The sequence below is a fragment of the Panicum virgatum genome, chromosome 1N, assembly GCF_016808335.1.
Source record: "Panicum virgatum strain AP13 chromosome 1N, P.virgatum_v5, whole genome shotgun sequence".
NCBI classification, from domain to species: Eukaryota; Viridiplantae; Streptophyta; class Magnoliopsida; order Poales; family Poaceae; genus Panicum; species Panicum virgatum.
This window is the reverse complement of record NC_053145.1, coordinates 46,762,548-46,773,868: the sequence shown is the minus strand read 5'-3', so window position 1 is coordinate 46,773,868 and position 11,321 is coordinate 46,762,548. Positions and strand designations below refer to the sequence as shown.

The window sequence follows — 11,321 nt, the reverse complement described above, 5'->3', positions numbered from 1 at the left end:
CAACCGGCGACCTCGACGGCCTAGCAGACCATTGACATTTTCGCACTTGCTTTTTTTGCTATGCCGTGCTATTTCCGGGCCAAGATCTTAGCATGGTGAGTGGGCACAATACAACAGGATTACACGTCGTCTTGATTAGCTGGTACGACAATAGAGAGAAATCTATCTCTTCTAGTGCCCATTCCTCCTCTACTTTAGTGAGAACATAATTCTTTTTGAAACAAAGGTAGAAGATCTGCCGCTCAATTAAGATGAAAGAATATAATGTACAAGCAGGTGACAACATAAATCACATTCGTTGTGTTCGCTTAGCTGCGGCTGATGGCTGGTGTTGATTTGTTATGAGAGAATAGTACTGCTGACTGGCTGGTAGCTGGTGACTGGTGCTGATTTAGTATGAGAGAACATTATTGTTGCCTGGTTGGCTGACAAGCCAGGCGAACACAGCGATTTTAGTGAAGAACATCTTATGAGAGCTGTGCCAGCATAATGCTTGAACCCACTAGCCGAGGGTAGTTGTGGCCCCCCTTGTCACATAAAATTTCCACTAGTTAAACTGTAATTTTGACACTATTTATTGTTTTAGCAACTCAATTAACAAAAGCTGCCCGCCTCATTCTTTGGTCAGGCTCGGCGACTGCAAGTCCCCACCTCTACTTTTAGCTAGCTCTAGCCACACGATCCACCAAACCGCTTCGCTCGTGCAGTCGCAGTCGCAGCATAACAACACATTCACTTTTGTGCAATTCATGCACTGTAGCTCCATCTCTATATACACCTACTATCGATCGCTTGGTCGATCGTGGAAACCTCGACAAAGCATTGCATTGCCCTAGGCGGGAACGCGCGTGGGTAGGACGTCGACCACGTCGGAGCGAGCGTGCCGGGTATGGCGGCGCCGGCAGCGAAGCCTCACCTGGTGTTCTTCCCGTTCCCCTCGCAGGGCCACGTCACCCCGGCGTTCCAGCTCGCAAGGCTCCTCCACCACTGCCACGGCTTCGACGTCACCTTCGTCCACACCGAACACAACCGGCGGCGCCTCCTCCGCGCGCGCGGCCCGGGCGCGCTGGCGGGGGCGCCGGGGTTCCGCTTCGCCGCCGTCCCCGACGGCCTGCCCCCGTCCGACGAGGACGCGGCGCGGGACGTCGCGGCGCTGCTCCTCTCCCTCCCGACCATGGTCCCGCACTTCAAGGAGCTCGTGCTGTCCCTGTCCGAGCTCCCCGCGGCGAGCTGCCGCCGCTGCCTCCTCGTCTCCGACGTCGACCCCATCCTGCGTGCCGCCCAGGAGATCGGCCTGCCCTGCGTCACCTTCTGGATCACCAGCGCCAACTCGTACATGGCCATGGACCAGGTCCGGCACCTCGTTGCCAAGGGTCTTGTCCCTCTCAAAGGTACAATAATGTATAGATGCATCTTGATTACTATTCCATGGGATAAATAAAATGACAGTCGCTGTAAAAACATGCAGATGCTGAGCAGCTGAGGGATGGATACCTGGACAGCACGGTCATCGACGGGGCGCCGGGGTTGCCCAAGGGTATGCGCCTCAGAGACTTCCCCAGCTTCATCCGCACCACGGACCCCGACGACGCCGTGCTCGCCTTGACCCTGCGATTAACGGAGTGCCTCCGCACCGTCCCGTCCGCCGTCGTGTTCCACACCTTCGAGGAGCTAGAGAGCCAGGTCATCAGCGCTATGTCGGACATCCTGCCGCCTATCTACGCCATCGGGCCGCTACCGCTTCTCCTCAGAGAAGCCGGCGCCGGCGACCATGCCGCCAGCACGTCGGCGGGCTCCAGCCTTTCCAAGGAGGACCGCGCGTGCCTGGACTGGCTCGACGGCATGCGTCCCAACTCGGTGGTGTTCGCGAGCTTCGGGAGCCTAGTGAAACTGAGCGGCGAGCAGTTGGCGGAGCTCGCCTGGGGGCTGGCCGGCAGCGGCTACGAGTTCCTGTGGGTGATCAGGAGCGACCAGCAGGCGACGGGCGGCGCCGCCGTCCTGCCACCGGAGTTCCTGGCGGAGACGGAGGCGCGGGGCCGCGTGACGAGCTGGTGCCCGCAGGAGGCGGTGCTCCGGCACCAGTCGGTCGGCGCCTTCCTGACGCACTGCGGGTGGAACTCGATGCTGGAGAGCATCTGCGTCGGCGTGCCGATGCTGTGCTGGCCGTTCGCGGCCGACCAGCAGACCAACAGCAGGATGGCGTGCACGGAGTGGCGCGTGGCCGTGGAGCTCAGCGAGGACCCCGGGCGGGAGGAGGTGGAGGCGGCGATACGGCAGGTGATGGGCGGGGGAAGAGGGGAGGAGCTGAGGAGATCGGCGACGGAGTGGAAGGATAAAGCCGCTCTCGCGGCACGGCCAGGTGGCTCTTCTTGGGTGAATCTTGAGAGGGTGGTCAACGAGGTGCTTGCTCCTCTGATGGACAAGAAATGAATTTGTTGACATGATGTTCCTCTTTTCTGATCATTGGTGTGTTGCTGACTTGCTGTTATTTTCACCTCAAGAAAAAGTGGTCTACATTTGAGTTTTTTTTCTTCCAAATTATGCTTATAACTTGCTCATTTTCAAGGATTGTAAACAAACTCTATCATTTGGAATGTTCCGAAGTGGTAATAAATAAAGTGTCAAAATAATGCAGCTTCGTTAGTGATCTTGTCTCAAATTGCAGGCGGGGCGGGTTGTGGGCAGCCGCAAACCCACATGTTGTGTGGCTAATTAATTTTGCGGTTATGCGGCTGGCCGCAAACTCATATTTAGTGAACAATAAAAATTTGTGGGCTTTGCGGCAGACCCGCAAAGCCCGCGTTCCGCACGCATCCCTTCTCGCATGCTGCTAGAGGCAAGCACGGCGCTTGCTTGCATGCTGCTGCAGGCAAGCAGGACGCTTGCATGCTGCTAGAAGCAAGCACTTGTATAGCACGGTGGTTAAAACAAATACAATAAAAACGATAGTAATACTGTGAATAGAGACCACTGCAGTGCTGAGACGAATCGATCAATGGCTCACCAATAGCATAATACCAAACATATATAGATTATAGTGATTGAGATAAACACCAACAGCTCAACAGTTATATGTCATAGACTTTCTGAATACTAATCAAATCCGGGATAATGATCTTGATAAAAGCTTATAATCTGATTCTTTGGACGCTAACAATGTCAACAAGTAAAATTATGAATCTTCATACTCCAAGCTCTCCTCCATTCTTTCTTCAAATCTGGTAAGTTAAAAAGGAAAAAAAGCAAAAGTCTGATTACAACTGCATTGTTATTCAGAGTTCAAAGCTCTGTTTTCAAAAAAAAAATAGTGAACAAAAATGGAAGAATAGACATTATAAACAAGCTCTTATCAGAGTTCAGAGCTCCTACTATTATCTACGAGCATGTAGGAAATGCATCAGAACAAAGATAGTAGAAAATTGAGATGCTATCTTGAGCTAGAATCAGCTGGTAGCATGAAAACTTTTAAGCTGCAAGCACACTGTTCCCATCATTGTCTATATGGAGTACTAATCAGCTGATTCTATTCCTAAGAGTAATCATAAGTAAATCTGTAATGCTTCTTGAAAGAAAAAGTAAATGACAAGAGTGTGATTCATGAAGAAAAATACATGTTAGCTTTTAATCTAACCGACCCTCATCATCACTGATATCATCTTCTACAATCTTGAAGTTGGTATGGCCTGAAATAAGACGAAGAGGTGAACAATCTTGAACATATATTTTAGAATTGCAGTCTTGATCAAGCATGTTATAAAAACAGTTAGCAAAAGGTTACCTTCTGCTCTCAACCAGTCCTGAAGGCAAATTAATGCTTCTACATTCTTGCTTGTCAACCGGCTTCTATAGTCGCTAATAACTCTCCCACTAGTAGAGAATGCAGACTCTGACGCTACTGTTGATGCAGGTGCTGCAAATAAATCTCTTGCCATACGCGAAAGTATAGGGTATTTAGTAGAGTGCATCATCCACCATTGCAGAATGTCCAAGTCCTTTTGCCGAGGAAAAGGATCATCTTGCAAATATATTTCTAGATCATTTTTCTCTGCACTTTTTTTTGTGTTGTAAGGTGTTGCTCCCAGTCTGCCCAGGGGTCATTTTCATCAATAACCTCATCATTTGATTGTGGCTGAAAGTTGTTGCTTGAATCAGGTGTTTGTGATGAATATGCAACAAACAAATCCTCCAATGTTGACTTCACTTTTGCAGCGTATGAGGGACCTTTGTTGCCAAATCCTGCCTCCAAGTGAAAGGCTATAAAGTTGAACTTGAATCTAGGATCTAGAACAACAGGCACACAGATCTGCAGAAAGGATAAGTCCCAATATTTCTGAAATTTCTCTTGCATTTTAACTGCCATTGCTGCAATAGAATAATCTTCATTTGAAGACTCCTTTTCTATCTTTTCTTTTACTGTCCAGAGAACATGATAGTATAGGTGGGCGGTCAGGTACAATGAACCTGAAATCACATTTGTGGCATCATAGAAAGGCTTGAATATTTTGCAAAGAAGATCTGCCATCTTCCATTCATCTGCAGAAGGTATGTCCACCTAACTAAGATCTTGTGAGTCCAAAGCTTCAAAAGCTATCCTATACTACACCGAGCACTCAAGCATAAGGTACGTTGAATTCCAACGGGTCGGAATATCAAGGGGTGGCCTTTTGTTACATGATATACCAACTTGTACAATTAAGTGCCTACGGTTTATTTTAGATCGCTCCTTGCATACTTCCAAGTGCCTACGACAAGCGCTTCTACCATTCTCTCTATTAGCAGCAAATATATCCAAGCAGTGAATGCATTTAGCTTGCACAATTAAGTTTCCTTGATAAATTGGCTCAAACTCTTTCCAAACAGAAGATCTAAGTTTGCGCTTTCTAATTGATCTAGGTGCATCTACACCAAAAATATGCAAGTACTAATCAGGACAACATGAAGCTAACATACTCAGAAAAGTAACACATCTGAAATTATATAAGATAACAAATATCTAAAAAGTAACACATCTGAAGTCAAATCTGACCTGATTGCTGAAGAACACCAATAGTCAATATTTCTGCATCATCGAGTGGTACTGATCCCTCACTGATTGCAGGAGGGGACCTCAAGTGCTTTGCTCCATAGTGGCCCACCCTCGGTGACAGTAGCCGCCTTTTCAGTAATGGGGAGATCACAATCTGCTTCGGGGGATTTCGTCTCAACAATGACTGTATTCTTGACACGCTGCTTGCTGCTGCAGTTAAAGGATCCCGCTCTCTTGGCACAGCCTCATGTAGTCTAGCATTTTCAATCAGGCTACCAATTATCAAGATCTAAACCCAACGGTGACAGAACTAATAACAGAAAAGCACGATGCTGCTGACACATGCAAGTATCTCAACAGTACTAACAGAACAAGCATAAACTAGAAATGTTAAAGCAATCATGAACACTAAACATCAACTAGGACTCCATGAGAACAATTGGTAATCTGCTATATAGTATCTCAAGTAGAGCTAGAATCAAACATCCAGATCCAGCATTCTGAATTATTGATAACAACAAAAATATTTTATATAGTAGGATTCAACCCACAGCACCCTGAATCCAGGTGTTATCCTCTCTTTCATAATTGTAGCAAGAAGCAAAGGTAAGACCTGATTATCCAAAATCACACGTGCACCTAAGACAAGATTGTTTCTTCAGAACCTGTAAACATCTCTATGGTGAGTACAAGCATTTCTATCCTACAGTCCGAAGCACAATTCCCAAAAATTAATATTGTGCAAGAAGTAATATTGCAAGAAGTAATCAATTAAACATTGACTAATCGTCAGTGTAAACAGCAAAGGATTTATGCAGCTAAAAATTTAAGGAACTGCTTACACTTCTTAGTGAGGTCGAGTTGGCTGAAGTGGAATCTGAGTTGGGTGAACTCACCCTCCTATTTGCGATCCCAGTTGCTGATCCAATCCAGCACCACCCGGTCGAACAACATGGTCCAATTCGTCGAAGGGGCCCTCCTCCTCCCCATCCTCCAGCACCACCGTGGAGGAATGCCAGCCGAACAGGTCGGCTCCGTCTACCGCCTCCATCTGGCGCAACTTGACGGCGTTGGAGAAGTGACCGGCGCGAGCTTCACCCGACGGCCCCCGGCCACGCCCACACAGCGTGCAGCTAGGCTTTCTTGGTGTAGCACTCCGGCGTTCAAGCCGTCAAGCGCGAGCAGCACCTCCGCCCTTCCCTAGATCCGAGGGCGAGCTCCCGAGCTTCTTGTTCGAGGATGCCACATTGCCACACCCACACACTGGGAGAGGCGCGGCGGCGAAGGGGCCGTGGAGGAGCGGTGCCGCGGCAGAGGAGTGTGGGTCTGCGATGGGATTGCGGCGCGGGCGGGCGGCGGCGGCGGGCTAGGTTACGCGAGGCATGAGAGGAGCAGGAGCCTTTGCGGGTGCGGCGGCGGTGGGTAGCTAGGTTACATGGCTGCGGGTTCTTTGCGGGCCTTGCGGGCTTCATTCTTTTGTCCACGGGCTTCATCAGACTATTCAACATTGGGCCACAAAAATTTTGTAGCTGGGCCGCATCAGCCACAATAGCTGTTTTTGCGGGGCGGGTTGGTGGGCTCGTTTTAGAACCCGCCCCACCTGCAATATGAATCTTGTCGGATTCGGATGACATGACGATTTCTCAAGGAATCGTATGCTATTTGTTATGTTTGTTTCTGTATGCTAGGGAAGATGTACGTACCTATGGCACGTATTTAATTTTTCTTCTATCAAGCAATGATGTTATTAATTTCTTTTTGAAAATAATACACATCTTTTTTCCTTCCATAAAACAATGATGTCAATTAATATCCTTCCAAAACCATCATGTCATTTATTTTTCTTCTAAAAATAATACACGTCTTTATTTTCCTTCCATAAACAATGATGTCAATTATTATCCTTCTAAAAAATAACATGAATTATGGATTAACTTATGTGCAAAGAAGAGTATGTGTATACTAAAGGAAGTAATACGTTAATATAAGTTTTTATTTTCCTTCCATAAACAATGATGCCAATTATTATCCTTCGAAAAGAGAAAATGACGTGAATTATGAGTCAATTTATGTGCAAAGGAAAGTATGTGTGCGCTAAAGGAAAGTAATATGTGGGTACACGAGGTGTGTATAAGAAATTGCTGGTGTAAAAAGTAATAGGATTTTGGCGAAAAACATTGACGAAATCAATCTCCCCCTCCCTTTCATCAAGCCTTTTGGCCTGACAAGTGGGACCTCCGTGAGGGGTATGGTGGGCCTAATTTTGGTGAGAAATATTTTCAATTGTTTCAACTTTTATAGTATATAGATAGATAAGCTGATTTTATCCTAACAAATTATCCAAAAAAAAAAACAAAACCAAGACGAGGACGTAGACACGTGGTTGTCGCTGCCGTCCGATCTGTTTCTTGAGATCTTCCGCGGCCTGGAGGCGGCTGCCGCGCTCCGCTGCACCGGAGTCTGCAAGCCGTGGCGGCGCGCCATCATCGGCAATGCCGCCTCGTGCCTCCGGCCCCGCGCGCCCCAACTGCTTCGTTGGCGGCTCCCTCCTCGGCTTCTAACACAACTACCGTTGGAGCCCGCAACCGCCGTGACCGCCGCCGGCGGCGTCCTAGAGCCGTACGACGAGCTATTGTCGTCGCGTGACGGGCTCGTCCTCCACGGTGGGAAGGCGGCGCAGGATCTCTGCCTGTGCAACCTCATGACCGGGGACCGCAAGTTCCTCCCCCGCCGGCGCGTTCAAGGCGTGCACGTACGTACGTCTTGCTCACCGGCTACGATCTCGCCGTGGCCGATGGCGGCGGCGACTTGTGGGCACCGATACTAGCCGTGAGGGAGAAGAACATCGAGGGCTGCCTGACCTACCAGATCCTCTCCACGAGCGACGGCGCCGTGCACGTACTGGCTCGGCACGGCGACAGACGCCGGCGTGGTCGAGTTCACGGTGCCTATCGACGTGCGCACTCGCCGGACATGGCTGACGACGGCCGGGGAGGAACTTGAAGGCAGCAGATACACATATATTGCAGCCCATCAACGCAAACGGAAGGAACCCAGCCACAAACGTCCGAGATGCCTCCTCTTCTCCTAGAAACAGGCCCAATCGCTGCCACTGAACTGAAAGCACGAGGAGCACCCACCCATTCAGTTGCCTGCATTGCACGGCCGGCTTGTAGTTCTAGCTTCTTTACAGCTAGAGACAACACCCGAGTACCCGACGATCTGACAGCGTGCCAGGCCTCTAACTGCCGATGATTGCCGGCAACGATCCTGTAATTTGGTCGTGTTGGAATCGCAAACAGCGTGCGCAGGAAACCATCGGTTTTGGGGACACGAAATGCTGGGTGTCCAGATGAGACGGTGCGTGGCCGACGCTGTTCCAGGGCGTGGTACTCCTACTACTCGAGTGCACTGATGATCCTTCAACCTGAAAAAGGAAGAAGCTTAAGTAATCGACACGCATGACTGACATCATCGCCATAAACAAACTAATACACCGGCACCATCGGGATTACAGGAACAATGCAATCACCTTCAACCCCCGCTACATCAGCTGCTGCATGTGCCTACCATGCTTACCTATCCTTCACACTTTCTGTTAGTTGAATGCTAATCTTTAGTCCACCTATTAGCATTTCTATTTAGATGAACTAGCTAAAGTTTAGTACATCACCCATTAACAAGGATCAAATAGGACCTTAACACGATGCCACGGACTTGCGATTAGAGGTTCAGGCTTTCAGCAGAGAAAGGTGTTCTGAAGAACCATGATGACGACGACACACTTTGTTCACTGCTTATTCTGTATGTGTCATCACTCAAACGATCGATCTTGCCAGCATATACGATCTACCGCCTAGGTTGTTCTAGTACTAGTAGTGATTGTGCAGCTCCGGCGCGAGGTCGGGCTTGTACAGGCTCCTCCTCCGGAAGAGGTCCCCGAACTTGCGCAGGATCGACCGCCGCTTCTTGTACTTCATGGCGTGCTCCGTGCCACCGGCGCCGCCGCCGCCGCCGTAGTGGCCCACGTCAAGGTGGTCGAACTCGTAGTCGTAGTCGTCCATGGCCGCCGCGGCCGCCGCCGACTTGAGCTCCGCGAGGTTGCTCAGCGACGCGAACATCCGGTCCTTGCGCCCCGGGAGCACCCGCCCGGGGTCCAGGAACGCCGCCGCGCCCAGCTTGCCCTGCGCGGCCTCGCGCCTCCACTTCTCCACCTGCGGGATCTCCGCCGCCTTCCGGCCGCGGTCGCCGCGAGGACCTGGGCTTCGAGGTCCTTGGCGCGCTCCCGCGCCGCGGCCTCGCTGGCCCTGAGGCTCTCGTTCTCCCGCCGCAGGGCCTCCAGGTCGCGCTCCTTGTCGGCGGCGGCGTCCCGCAGGTCGGCGTTCTCGCCGCTGACGAGCTCGAGCGCCTCCGTGGGGGCGTTGGCGTCCTCGGCGGCCCGCTCCAGCGCGCGGCGCAGGGCGTCGTTCTCGTCCCCGAGCGCCCGGCGCGTCCCGGCGAGGTCGGCGTTCTCCCGCGGCGGCCTCCTCCTCGGCGGCGCGCGCGCGCGCCAGCAGCGCCTTCTCCCGGGCGCGCCACCCGGCCGCGGCCTCCTTCCACTCGGAGGTGAGCGTGTCGACCTGCTCGGTTGCCGACCAGAGCTCCGCCTCGGCGCCCTGCAGCAGGCACCGGAGCCGGTCGACCTCCGCGTTGGCGGCCTCCAGCTCGGCCTGCGCGTCCGAGAGCCAGGCCTTGACCTGCCTGGCCTCCATGGTGACCGCGGACAGCGCGGCCGTGAGGTCATCGGCCGCCTTCCGGCTCCGCTTCTCGGCCTGCGACGCGGCCCGGAGGCGTGCACGGAGGCCGTTGATCTCCTCGTCGACGCCGCCGAACATGAGGTCCCTGACGCTCCACTGCTGCTGCTGCAGCGCCTGCGGGGCCGGCCCGGGCTCCTGCTGGTGGCGCAGCGCGGCGACCTCGAGCCTGGCCTCCTCGAGCGCGATCTTGGCCTGCTCCAGCTCCTTGGTCTGCTGCACCAGCGACTCGAGCATCTTCATCTCCGTCTGCCTCGCCGTCGCCGCCTCCCGCTCCAGGCGCCGCGCCACCCTCTCCATCCCCGCGCCGGCGCCGTCGTCGCTCGCCGGGCGCGCCGCCTTCCCCTCCGTCTCCGTCGCCGGACGGCTACTGGGTTCCTCCTCCTCCAACCGCGCCGGCGCCGGCGCCTGCTCCGTCATGCCGCCGTGACTCCGCTGCGATGATGAACGAGCCCACGATCACGATCACGGCTACCGCTAGTTCTATGATTCTATCCCGTGCGCGCGCACGATCTGCGCACCCGTCCGTGGGCGCAACCAACGTGACGTAGCAGCAGCGTGGAGGGCAGAGCTACGCACCTCTGGCTCCGAGGGGAGGAGTGGCGAGTACGTGGACGTGGTGGACCTGCTGCGCTCGTGCCGAGGCCTGGGAGACAGGAGCGGGGTGGTGGCGGTGGCCCAGGGCCCGGCCCCCCACGACCTGGACCTGCGCGGCACGGCGAGTAGAGCACGGGGTCAGCGTCGGATCGGAACGGAAACGCTCGCTCACCGGCTACCATGTCGATCCGGAGGTTGCCGTGCCGAGCGCCCGAGCTCACCTCGCCCTGGAGGACGGCTGCATCGCCTCGGCTGGTCCCTCGCCGGCGCAACTCGGCCGCGAAGAAGCTGGGGAGCGGGCGGGTCCTTGCCGGGCTGGCCTGGCCGTGCGGGGCATCGCAATAAAGCCGAGCCGGCCGGCTTTATAGGGCGGCACGCGGGTGACGCACGGGATTAACAGGTAACAGCTCGAAGCCATAGAAGAATTGAGAGGTGGGCGGCCCGGGGATTTGGAGCAGGTGAGGCGAGAAAGAGACGGGGGCTTGACCTCCACCCCCCGGTGCGTGTGATCCCATAGTGGTACGCGCTCGCGCGCGCGATCCAACGGCGGGGGGATCATGGGCGGAGGGTGCGCCGTCCGATGCCCCGGCCTCTGATCGCTCGCCGCCAGGGCATGTGCAGTCTGGTTTCTGCTGTGTTTATCCGTTTCCCTAGCCTAACAGGGGTAAGAAGTACTCCCTCCGTCCCAATATAAACGCATTTCAAAGACCGGGGAGCAAATTAACGTACATGGCAAATGACCATTTTACCCCTGTTCAGATATTACAGATGGACTGAAAATGCAGTAATGATTTGCAGTGTACTTGAAAGCCAGATATGTGCCACATTTACAGTCCAGAATCAAAATAAACTTGAAAGGCAGCCGTGTGCCACGTTTACACTCCATAACCTCCTGGAAGAGAAAA

The 11,321-nt window shown here is 53.1% G+C and overlaps 1 protein-coding gene, 1 long non-coding RNA gene and 1 pseudogene across 2 annotated transcripts; 1 reads left to right on the top strand and 2 right to left on the bottom strand.

Moving 5' to 3' along the window:
• Window positions 1–551: 551 nt before the first annotated feature.
• On the top strand, window positions 552–2,608 carry LOC120656163 (7-deoxyloganetin glucosyltransferase-like). The gene is made up of 2 exons (XM_039934189.1): window positions 552–1,391; window positions 1,469–2,608. The coding sequence occupies exons 1-2, from the start codon at window positions 890–892 to the stop codon at window positions 2,428–2,430; spliced, it is 1,464 nt and encodes a 487-aa protein (XP_039790123.1). The 5' UTR covers window positions 552–889; the 3' UTR covers window positions 2,431–2,608.
• Window positions 2,609–4,747: 2,139 nt separating this feature from the next.
• LOC120654123 lies at window positions 4,748–5,996 on the bottom strand. Its single transcript, XR_005666994.1, has 3 exons — window positions 5,869–5,996; window positions 5,027–5,280; window positions 4,748–4,899 (listed from the first exon to the last, which is right to left on the bottom strand). It is a non-coding gene; the product is annotated as an uncharacterized LOC120654123 (long non-coding RNA).
• A 2,723-nt stretch (window positions 5,997–8,719) lies between these two features.
• On the bottom strand, window positions 8,720–10,745 carry LOC120656162 (annotated as a pseudogene).
• Between the last annotated feature and the right edge of the window lie 576 nt (window positions 10,746–11,321).